Raw genomic sequence first — 12,315 nt, 5'->3', positions numbered from 1 at the left:
TGGCCGGGTCATTGCGAAAGAAGTGAAAATATGGTCCATGCATGCAAAGACTCAAAACATAAAAGAAAAAGCAACTGACCAACGACACAAGAACAGCAGGGAAAAAAATGCCTAAATATATAAATTAATGTACAGGTGTTTAGAGTTTGTTTCTTGTTCTTCTTCAATCTTATTCTTCTTTTGTTTTTTTTTTTTTTGTTTTTTGGTGGTATTTACTGGCGGCTCTGGACACGAAGAGGCAGCTCATGATGATCATACGCCCTGCTAGAGAACACAATTGCGGCAAACAGGACAAGTTATCTTATTTCTCAACCAGTGGTCAATGCAATTGGAATGAAAAATGTGATTGCACACTGGGAAAACTTGACATGAGTCGCCAACTGCAAAATCCTCCAAGCAGATGGCACAATCAGTACTACAAAAACTGGCCGATTTTATACCATGGCTTCCATAGTTTACCAAAGTGGGCAGTTTCTTTGAGGCCCTCAGCCTTTGCCCTCGTCTTTCACCTACGTCCCTCATAAACCTATCTAATATTCCAAACACCCGGACATTGTTTTCTTCTATAGCTTGATAAAATGCAGCTGGATGAGATATTGGATTAGAAACATTCATGTCTTGTCGATGAATTCCTTCTCCTTCTTCAAGATCATACCCAGGCCTCACCTCTTTCAGCCATTGAAAGAAAGCATGTAGAATGTGAGCAAGGATGAGGAAGAACAACATCACGCTAATGCACATAATGATGGAAGTTGGGAGATCAAGAGTTATTGTAAAATGAAAAGGAGGAGAAGAAAGTGCTGTAGCAAAGCGTGGTGGAACGACCTTGCCATCGGCCATGGGAATAAACTGTGAGAACAAATTAAGATCGGCCATATGTTTTAGATAGCCAGGGACGTCTGTACGTACGTGCTTCGACTCGGGATTTTTTATAAACAACCAAAACCGAGTGCCAACCGAGATTAAGTACCGTCTGCGTCCAAACCTGTATGGGCTGTGGATTCCTATTATGGGCGCCTAGCCTTCAGATAATAGCGGACATTATGGGAGACCTTTGTCAAAGGTAGGCTGGCAGGCTCTGTCAAACAGTCACGTCCACTATAGATAGTTAATTAAAGTTGAATTTATTAGAGTATTAACCCTTTTTTTCCCTAAGATTACCATTTTTATTATAAATTTGTCGTGATTTAATTTATTATATTAAATTATAAAATTATTTTTATTATAAAATAGATCAAACCTATTATATCAAATTGAGTTAATTTATAATTTATTTTTTTTTATAAAATTTATTTGTGACTCGAGAATCCGAGGGGGAAAGGGGGGAGATGTAAAGAGGGCCGTAGATGGACCGTGGGCGTGGGCTACCAAATAATATGATAAAAAAAAAAAAAAGTTTTGTTCTTTTTAAAAAAACGAAGGAGAATAATTGGGCTTTGATGGTGACGAAATGTCCATGTCCTTCGGCCCATTTCGATTGGATCAATTAAATATAATGATTTTCAAAAGCATATACAAAACGATATAACTTTTGTATATTATCTTAAAATAATATACGTATTTCTCAGAAAAAAAGAAATTTTGAAACGTGAAAGATCTATAATGAGAAAAAAACAATACTAATCTTATATATTTGGAAAGATAATGAATATTAATATTGAATTTTAATTCTCAAGATATTTAGTTTAAAATAAGAAATAAATAGATAGCATAGCATTATTAATCATTAATATAATGCTATAATTAAGATAAAAATTATTATAATGGATTTATCATTTAAAAACGAAAACTGTTATATATATAAAGAGATTATATAAAATAAATATATAAATTAATGTGATTTTATAATTTTTATTATATATATTTTTTAATAAAATTAATTTTACAATTTAACGTATCACATAGTTTAATTTTAATTTTGTGTTATCTTTTTTGATGAAGTATTTTCCCTTGCAAGGTCCTTAGTCCACGCGGCCTGATCCTATTGGGCACCGGACCGCACTGCAGCAGAATTAACCTGAGAGTAACCCATTTCCTCACCCTCATCCTTGCAAGTGCCCCACTGCCACCTCGCTTGTCATCCATTCCCGATTCCCTCACCAAAACACCAAACCCTACTCTCTCTCTCTCACCCCGCATTCTCGTAGATCCCAAACCCTCCACTTCACACCCATTCTTTCTCACTCTTCGTAGGGCTTTGATTTGCTATTGCCATGGCCACCGTGCTCGAATCCCTTATCGTGCCTCGCGCCGCCACTCTACCCTCCCTTACTATCTCTCCGATCGCGGCCTCTTCGCTCTCCGCCCGTAGATTGCCCCGGTTCGGAGGCCTCAGGGCAAGACCGAGTTTCTCAACTCGCTCTTTTGGCTCGGCGAGTCCGATCCCGAGTTCGGGTTCGCAACTCGCTCGTCGTGGTGGCCTAGTCGTGTGCGAGGCTCAGGACACTGCTGTCGAAGGTCAGGATTATTCTGTGCTCCAGTGGCCTGCTTGGCTTGATTCTTTTATCCTTTTTTTTCAATTATGTTTAATTTGTATGGCAAGGAAAAGAAAATCATAGAAAGTTTGGAAATTTTACGGAGTTAAAAGACATAGCGGAGTAAAGCGATAATGAACTAATCTCAGACTTCGTAAGTTAGATTATTTCTGCTCATTTTTATGTTTTCTGAGCAACCAAACATATTGCTTCTGTTCCCCCTTTTAACTTAAATTTGTTCTCGTAACGTTTCTTTTTCCTGTTTAGTTCCTTTGATTTTTGCGGGGACTACTCTGGATGAAGAAATAGTGATACTTTCGAATTATTACTTCGAAGCGCCTTCGGTGGCCAGAAAAGTTCAATTGTTTCCGGGTTTCATTAGCTGAGAGAATAGAACAGAGGAAGATTTTATTAGTAGGCAATATTTTCTTCCGATAAATAAGAACGTAAAATAAATTTCTTGGTAGGGAAGTATTTTGATAATACTTGCGTATTCTATGGGATCTGGTTTAGGAATATCATGAAGCGATACTTGTTCAGTCGAGTGTTCGACCTGGACCTGGTAGTGGAGTAGGACTTGGGCATGCGGTATCACTTTGTAGGGAAACGGAGACAGTTTTTATGTGGCTTGTGGCGAGGAAGAATCTTACCAGATATAGATTAGAGACATCCAAGTGACTCATCCAAAAAAAAATTGAAACATATCCAAGTGGTTGCCATAAAATTTGGCTTCGGTCCCCTGGAGTCAGGCCCGCCACTGACAGAATTCAGTAGTTGATAGCTACCTTCATACACTCTTCTCTAAGTTCTCTTCACACAGTTGAGGCAAGCAGGACTTTGTAGCCTATCTTTGGCAATAGTGAAAGTTTGCTTCTCCTCTTTTGGTGTTGTGCACTCTGAACCATGGCTGATCAGTGTCTCTTTCGATGGTTTGACAAAACTCTTAACAAAACTAAAACTTTGTGTTATTTGGACAATTGCAGTGGCTGCTGTGACAGATGCAAATTGGCAGTCGCTCGTTCTAGACTCTGAGTTCCCTGTTTTGGTTGAATTCTGGGCCCCTTGGTGTGGGCCATGCCGTATGATCCATCCTATCATTGATGAACTGGCAAAGCAATATGCTGGGAAGCTCAAATGCTACAAAGTTAATACTGATGAGAGCCCATCAGTTGCCACACGATATGGAATTAGAAGCATCCCAACTGTCATAATCTTCAGGAATGGTGAGAAAAAAGATGCAATTATTGGTGCTGTTCCCAAATCCACATTGACAACTAGCATAGAGAAATTCTTGTAGAGGTGGCAAGTAAAGAAAGCCTATACTGGAATCGAGCTGTTTGTAGTATTTATTTCTTTTCTTAGTTTCTGATGTCCCAAGATTGGAAACATTGTACCCACAATAAACTCATATTTGCTCTCCTGTATAGTTATCAGATGCAGCTGTATCTTCTGTTACCTTAGGAGAATGTACTTGCAAATATACTTGTTTGAAATGTCTTAAGAGTATTCTCCTGTGCATGAGTTAATATAGCTAGCAACTGTTGCCTGTTGGCTTATGTTTCTTTATATTATTGTGGAAGACCAAAGGTAGAGGGGACTGGGGAGGGTTATATTAGTTGCTTTAACAACTAGGACTCGGAACACAGATCTTCGTACCATTTGGTTAATGGCTGCTGCTATGCTCGCCTTCATCAGAGGAATCAAGGCCATGAATCTTGCTAAAGAAAAAGGTAAAGATTCGGCTGTGTTTGAGTAGGGAGATGACTCTACTTTTATTTAATATGTTATCATTTCACCTGTTTTTCACTGCTTTTTATTACTATTTACTATTATATAATATATCATTATATAAGGCCATTTTTTTCCTTCTTATTTATATCTCTATTTTTCTTTCTTATAACTCTATCTATTACTATAAAAATAAAAATAAAAAACTAATAATTAAATGCAAGGTTTTTCTTTTTTGTTTTTCCTAGTTGCTGTTGCAAATGTAAGTCTCTTGCCGCGTTGATTGGATGCAGGTGGAGGTTTGACAGAGGAGCCAGAGGAAATGACTGATTTTATTGGGGGTTAGGGATTTTTCGACTTCTAAAGAATTAAGAGGGAATTTTTTGTTTGGGGGGGGGGGGGGGGGGGGGGGGCGGGGTGGGGTTAGACTTACCTTTTATATATTTATATAATAAAACAACAACATGCCATGTCAAGCGAGAAGTGAAAACGGTAAGAGGGAGCAGTAAATATAGCATTACCCTTTATATATTTCACTCTAGACCCCAAAAGACAAATGATCTTGTTTTTATTTATTCTTGAGTTTTGGTGTTAAGAAGTATTGTGAATAGTAGTGAAAAAGTAATAAGATAATATTAAATAATAGTAAAAAATAACAAATAATAATAAAAAGTAAGTAAAAAATATACTTGAGATATGAAGAATACGAGAGACTTTCAATACCCAAATATTGGTAATAAGTCTGCGTATTTAAAAAAAAAAATGGATTATTTATTTATCTATTTATTAGAATTGAAACATGTTTTTGTACCCTAGATTAGCTGCGTGAATGGAGGAACGGGGTTTACCAAATTACCAGAACATTATTAGCCGTGGGATTGGGTCGAATTTCTGTCGTGTTGGCCGAGGTGTTAGCCCAGATGTTCGTAACTTCATATCCGTTCAATTTACGAGCCATGGCTGACAGCTTCACATTTTTCTTTCTTTTTTATTTTTATTTCTTTAAAACATGATTATTCCAGATATAATAATATAAAATAATGTTATATCATGTTTATACTCTTTTTAAAAATAAATAAGATTTATTATTAAAAAAAAAAATTTCTAATGTAAGTTCTATATTTATCTTTTTTTTTTTTTTTTAAGTAACGCGTAATACTTGAATATTTTAAAATTGTAAATATCAAAATTTTGAAAATCATGTCGTACCGGCCGATATTTACCATGCTGGTTACTGTTCTTACACAATGAGGTATATGTTTCGTGCTGGGTCAAACACTTGTAGTATCAGTACGTTTCGATTAATACTAGCCAATTTTTAGTGTACCATCCAAAATTAATATATTTTTGTAATTAATATAAAAATATTAAATTTTTTTAATTTTCACTCCAATTCTTAAGTCTAAAGAATATTTTCTTAACTTTTTTTTTAATCTCCTTTTTTCAAGAACTGAAAAATCAAATCTCTACTTTCATTTTTATAATGAAGATAAGTAATTATTTTTTTAATAGTTAAATTAAAAACTTAAAAATATTATTAAGTTTTATAAATATGTATTTTAATTTTTAAAAATTTATATTAATATTATTTTAAAATATAATTTATATATAATTAATTTATCTATATATAAAATATCTAGAACGATACTCGAAACAATAACGATTGGGAAATATTTAGTTCAAAGCCTTAACCATATTCAAAACTTTAGTAAATATCATCTTTCAGTAATAAATTATAGCCGGAGAAACTTCTGCAAGCCAGACGTCACTCAAACCATTTAAAGTCAAAATGTTTGGTTTATAAAAATTAAAATATTTCATTTCATTTTATATAATTATTATAAATTTTTTAAATTTTTATATAAAATATAATAAATAATTTTTTTTTTTAATTTTTAAATAAAATTAATATTAAAAAATTATATTATAATAATATTTTATTTTATTTTTAATAAAATATTTCATTTCATCTGTGTGTAATTAAAGTTACTAAACGGTAATCTACGCAGGCGAATCAGAGCATAAGATCCAACGGGTGCCCGCGTGTCATCAGTCCACCTCACGAAATCGTTGACAATTTGATCCAGCGGTCACATTCTTCTGGATTGTCACGTGGTAGGTTCGGCCATTCAATTACGCTCTCCCTTTAATTAAATTATTTTAAATATAAAAAAATAATATCTTGAGGAAGCAGTCATAGTTTATAACATTTGTCCATTGTCACCAAATCTACGCCTTTGACTGCTCCATCTACTTGCTTTCCCTCTAGAACCGTTTCCTTTTCTTTCTTTCTTTTTTTTTTTTTAATCAAACATACTTAATATTATAAAAAAGTCTGAATACAAAGAAAATTTAAGGTGAATTATTTCCGCTATCGATAAACAAATTGCATCTATAAAGATTTTTTAAATTAATATTATTTTTAATAAAATATATTTTTTGATCAATTATATTAGATTAATATATATATTAATGCGAGTTGGGCTTATAATTAAATTTTTTTCAAATTTTAATTAGATTTGTTAATTTCCAACGCGTTCGTACAAGCCATGTGTCGACGCTATATAGATCAACTTTATTCTTTGAAATTATTTATCGTCTCCGCCTTTGCTGACATTCATGTAGCCACCTATCTCAATGAATGCGAGGCTCCATATTTCTATGGTCTTGAAAGAAATTCAAGGGCCTGTTTCGTGTATAAAGCATAATTAATATTATATAATAAACTTGGTTATGATGAAAATTCGAGCCTAATGCTAGTCGTTCATTCGAGCATTTCGTGTCTATCGTGGATTAACATCATTTCATGACTTCAACTCATGTAAATAGGGAAAATCATTAATTTTAAAATTTAAAATTATATTTTATTATTTAAATAATATATATAATTTACTTTACACGCATGTTTAAAACTATAATAACTCACTCCAAATTAACTACTAAAATTGCAATAAATTATATAAAGTGTTTGGGTGCAGAACACGAAATATCGTTATTGTAACTTTGAAAAAGTAAAGAGTTGCATTAAAACGGCATCTAAAGCTAGCTACTCTAGCACTATGCCTTTTATGAGAGAAGAGTTTTGGTTCAAAGAGAGAAAGGGCTCTATTTAATATTTATTTAAAAAAGAGGATAGCTTTAGGCCTTGTTTGAATTTAAACAATATATCACTCATTTTATCTTAATTTATTTAATTATTATAATTTTAAAACAAAATAACTAATATTGTGGTGGAACAAGAGGAAGATTATAAATAAGTTGGCTTGGCCAGTCCTACTAATTAATTATGTTTAAATTTTAAATTTTATAAATTTAATCTTACTATTTTAAATGATGTAAATACTATATTCTATATATCAATTTGAAAATATAATAATTCAAAAGTAGATGTAAAAGTAAATGCATTTCTTTGGGATTTTCACTAGAGACTCCATATATATTATTTTAAATATATAAAATACTTAAATAAAATTTGATTGATATAGATAAAAATTCGGCCGTTGACCAGACAAAATTATCGATGTGAATTCCACCGATCTACTGATCTACACATGTTAGTACTATTACTGATATTTTGATAATTGCCTCGTTTGTTACGTAATTTAAGTGAGGTGAAATGTTTTATTGAGAATAAAATAAAATATTATTATAATATAATTTTTAGAGTAATGTTATATATCATATTATCATTTTATTTATATTTAATTATATATGATATAGTGTATTTATTATTATTTAATGATAAAAAGGTATGTAATAAATAATTATTTAATAGTATTAAATATGTCACATTTTATTTAATAAAATATAAATAAAATGATAGTATGATGTATATAAATTTTCAATTGTTTGATATTAATTTTATGAGTAATACGATACATCACACTATCATTTTATTTATATTTTATTATGTATGATGTGATATATTTGTCATTATTTGATAATAAATAAATATGTAATAAATGATCAGTCAATAGTAATAAATATATTATATTTTATTTAATGAGATATAAATAAGATGATAACATAATATATATAAAATTTTTGTAATTTTATTTTAAAATTTTAAAAATTTGAATTATGTATTGTATATTATTTAAAAATTTAAAAAATTATAATAATTAAATAAAATAATATACTTAGATTTTACTATCACCAAACCAGCGTAATTTACACGCCATTCTAATTTGTTTAAGAGGTGATTGTAAAAGATAATTTTACTACGCGTTAAGCGATACGTTGAACGCCTCTATATATTTATAAAAATAACCCCACCCTGTTCAACAGTACTCAGATCTCAACCATTCCATTTCTTCGCGATTCAACGTCTCTCCCATAAGAGTTCGGTTCAAGGTTTTGATTCAGAGGCCCTTTTCTTGTTCTCTTTCTAAACGAGGTATGATTGTTTTGTTCTACTTCCGGCTTTTTGGTGTGCTGGGAACTAAGAATTCTTTTGGTATGCTTATTTGATTGCGGTGTTTTGAGTAAACAATGGGTTTTCTTTGTTGTTTTCGGATTTTATTTTTTCCTAATAATGATCGAAAACGATGTCCAGTCCCGGACTTCGTTTCCTAAATCAATCCTTTGGGAGTTTTTATAATCTGTTCTATATGATGGGGAGTTTATTTTGTGCCGAGAGTTTTCTTGTGAGAAAAGTTATCTCTTTGGATCTTAAATTTTATACTTCTTTTTCTGGTAATATTCATCGGCTGAAACAAGAAGGGCCGTACATATTTTCGAGGGATTGAGGGTCATTGTTCTCTTCATGGCAATATTTTCTCTCGTTGTCATTAGGCCGAGGTGAAGTTGAGGGACAGGAAACAAGAAAATATTTTTACCCATATTGATATATTTCTGTCGATGAAGTGGAGACAAACGTTGAACTGCTGAACTTTCAGTTTATCCTTTTTGGTTTTAGAAAACTGCGAAGGGAGACGGTAGGATCTAATTATCAGGAGGATCATCCTTTCGTTTCGTGGCTCGGGCCCAACACCACACCCCCCCCCCCCCCCCACAAAAAAAAAACAAAAAAAAAAAAAAAAAAAAACAGAGGGGGCATTAATTTTGGTCCCTCCTCCTTTTCAATTTGACTTAATGGAGAGATGAATACTTATATTTTAAATTTTATTTTGACTTTATTGATGATTTGATGTAAAATATTATATATTTAAAATTGTTTATAAGTTGTAAATGGGTTGGTGGTGTATCATTAGTCTACTGTATAGGCCATAGTTTGATCAGTCTGTAATTATCTTAGCTTAAATGTATAAAATAAGTTTGAATCAGAGGTCAAATAAGTGTTTTCAATTTTGATGATATCTTTTATTCGCCCAGTCTGGCCTTCGATCGGCTATAGAAAATCATATATTTTGGATTTTTTGGTGTTGTAGACAAATCCACATGAGCGGAATGAATTGAATTATTAAGAAGACCTGGTCTTTCCAATGAAAGAGAGGTTTTTCAGTTGTCTACTGCCAGAATTCCAGAATTCTGGAATTGATGCGCGTCTGTAAATTGTAATAGATTTTCCTAAAGCTCAAGTGCTCCTCGGATATTAGAGGTGCCAGATAGGAAAGGAGTGCTGGGTTGCAGGGGGGCCTAGCGTGGATTATGCTGCAGGAATAACAGACATAATTCTCTCTTTTACTTCTTAAATGTGATGACGATAGGCAAGAGTCCATATTTCATATTCTTCTTAGCCGTGATTCTGGGGTCCTTGAAGCTTGTTTTTTGCTCCTCCTTCATCTGTTTGTAGCCAGTCTGGCAGTTTGACATTCCCTTTTCTCTTGTCATTTGATGATTGCCACTAACTTAACGGTAGATTATTTGATCTTGGCCCCTCCCCTCCCTTTGTTCCTATTCATTCGTTCAAAAAATATATCCTGATCTTTTATTGATCAGTTTCTATGCATATTTCTGCATCCAGTATCATCCTAACGAGGCCTCATTTTGTAACAGAGTAAATAGCTATGGAACATAATTTCTTTGAGCCCGAGTTACATATTGAATCAACTGGAGATGTTTCTTTTCATCAGACATGGAAATCCATTTCTGCCCCAACATCAATCTCAGACGGTGAAAATGGCTGCTTTGATTGCAACATATGCTTAGATTCAGCACATGAACCTGTGGTCACTCTCTGCGGTCACTTGTACTGCTGGCCATGCATTTACAAGTGGCTTTATGTACAAATCTCCGCGGATGACCCAGAGCCGCAACAGAAGTGCCCCGTTTGTAAAGCTAACATCTCACAGACATCGTTGGTCCCCCTGTATGGCCGGGGTACCTCACTTCCAGATTCTACTGGCAAGAAACCCAACTCGGGCCTTGTCATACCCCACAGACCAGCTCCTTGCGGATTGAACACTCTTACTTCTGCTACAAACTCTAATTTGGATTCCAGCCAGCAACTTCACCCAAATTATTTTCAGTCACAGTCACAGTCATTTGATCACCAGCAATATTTTCCTCACATGTATGGAGGTTCAGCTGCAGATGCATCAACTTTTCTTGGGGGTGAAGCGATGGCTGGTTTATTTAGTCCAACAATTGGCATGTTTGGGGAGATGGTATACGCGAGGATGTTTGGGAGCTCAAATACAACTGTGTACCCTTATCGTTATCCAGGTTCCTATCCTCGCACAGGGATTAGCAGTACTAGGATGAGAAGGCAGGAAATGCAGCTTGACAAGTCTCTTAATCGACTTTCCATTTTTTTCTTCTGTTTCATATTTTTGTGTTTTCTTCTTTTCTGATGACGTTTGCGTTCTGGCTTTGCCCTTTATCGTCGCCGGAAGATGTAACAATTTGTGCAGTAGATCACATAAATACTTGTATCGATTTTGCAACAATTCCACTATTTTTTTTTTTTTTGGTGTATACAATTATGTGACATTTTTTTTAGCTGGATTTACGATGAATTATTGGTATGTATGTATCTGCCGCTTACGATCACCAGTGGAGACAGGAATTTGATTGGATTGGGATTGCATTTTGAAGGAATTTGTGCCAATATTGTTAATGCAGAAGACTTTGGTATCAAGAGGAACAGACAGATGTTCCTAAACATTTGCGCTCCCTTCCTGCCTAGTGAAAACACAAATGGGAATGTGTAAGTTACCTATATATTTACATAAAGTCAACGTGACCAACCCAAGAAATTTGACTAAATTATAACACCACTTGAATAAATAATTATTTTAAATATATCATATCAAAAGATGTAATTGATGATGACAAAATTTATAATGAACAACATATAAATCTGGATAAAAAAAACTATTTATTAATATATAGTTTAACCAATTTTTTAATTTATCTAAAAAAGAAAAACCTTTATCATCAATTTAACAACTTTAATTTAAAACAAAGTTGTTAAATTTTGTGCGTCGGTGGCTCTGCATGACTGGGAAAGCTATCGTTAATTTCACTGTATATTTCACAGTTATATATATTTTAAAATAAGAATAATTTTATGAGATATTTTACGAAATATTTTTTTTTAAATATAATTATACGAAATATTATTAAAAGTAGTAGGTTCATCCTTTCTCTAATTTAAGCGTGCGCAGTTGTTTGAAGGCAAGCATGATTCTTAGCTTTAACTTCACCGCTTGAGAGTTGAGATCATGAAGCAATCAAAAGAAAAATAAATTATTTATTAATTATAAAATAAAATAATATATATTTTTAAAATTTTTATTTTAAAATTATTTTTTATTTTAGATTTTAAGATTTAAAAAAAAAATAGATATGATTTTTTTTAAAAAAATTGTTAGTTGTGAACGAGACGTTATTCTTTAACCTAGTGTCAAGTAAGGGAGTTTAAAAGCATTTAGCCAATTTATTTTAAGGAAAAATGATTGATCCATACGAGTACTATATATATAAATACCTTAAATTATAAAATATATTTTATTGTAAAATAAATTAAACATATCACACTAACACGTGTTAGTTTATAAACTTATTTTTCATACATCTAACAACTGATCTTTAATTGGAGACTTATGAAACAGCTCGTCCTGAAGATATCAGAGAAAGAGAGATGACAACGTACATGCCCACAAGGCGGTATGAGTATTCGGTGCCATTGACGACGCAGTTTGCTGTA

At 32.8% G+C, this 12,315-nt stretch overlaps 3 protein-coding genes across 4 annotated transcripts; 2 read left to right on the top strand and 1 right to left on the bottom strand.

Annotated features, from left to right (window-relative positions):
* Window positions 1–264: 264 nt before the first annotated feature.
* On the bottom strand, window positions 265–2,085 carry LOC122289394 (RING-H2 finger protein ATL77-like). The gene is made up of 3 exons (XM_043096365.1): window positions 2,018–2,085; window positions 971–1,022; window positions 265–849 (listed from the first exon to the last, which is right to left on the bottom strand). Exons 1-3 carry the CDS (start codon window positions 2,083–2,085, stop codon window positions 265–267), a joined length of 705 nt encoding a protein of 234 aa, XP_042952299.1.
* Window positions 2,063–4,000, top strand: LOC122290503 (thioredoxin 1-like). Its single transcript, XM_043098254.1, has 2 exons — window positions 2,063–2,457; window positions 3,458–4,000. Exons 1-2 carry the CDS (start codon window positions 2,214–2,216, stop codon window positions 3,769–3,771), a joined length of 558 nt encoding a protein of 185 aa, XP_042954188.1. The 5' UTR covers window positions 2,063–2,213; the 3' UTR covers window positions 3,772–4,000.
* Window positions 4,001–8,442: 4,442 nt separating this feature from the next.
* Window positions 8,443–11,081, top strand: LOC122290501 (E3 ubiquitin-protein ligase RMA3-like). Of its 2 annotated transcripts, XM_043098251.1 has the most exons (3): window positions 8,455–8,598; window positions 9,593–10,019; window positions 10,161–11,081. In XM_043098251.1, the coding sequence occupies exon 3, from the start codon at window positions 10,172–10,174 to the stop codon at window positions 10,955–10,957; it is 786 nt and encodes a 261-aa protein (XP_042954185.1). In that variant the 5' UTR covers window positions 8,455–8,598; window positions 9,593–10,019; window positions 10,161–10,171; the 3' UTR covers window positions 10,958–11,081. The 2 variants fall into 2 exon arrangements, with proteins under 2 accessions (XP_042954184.1, XP_042954185.1); XM_043098250.1 differs by lacking the exon at window positions 9,593–10,019 and having other exon boundaries at window positions 8,443–8,598.
* Window positions 11,082–12,315: the final 1,234 nt, after the last annotated feature.

Source organism: Carya illinoinensis, chromosome 12 (genome assembly GCF_018687715.1).
Source record: "Carya illinoinensis cultivar Pawnee chromosome 12, C.illinoinensisPawnee_v1, whole genome shotgun sequence".
Taxonomy (NCBI): Eukaryota; Viridiplantae; Streptophyta; class Magnoliopsida; order Fagales; family Juglandaceae; genus Carya; species Carya illinoinensis.
This window is presented reverse-complemented; position numbering and strand designations above follow the sequence as displayed.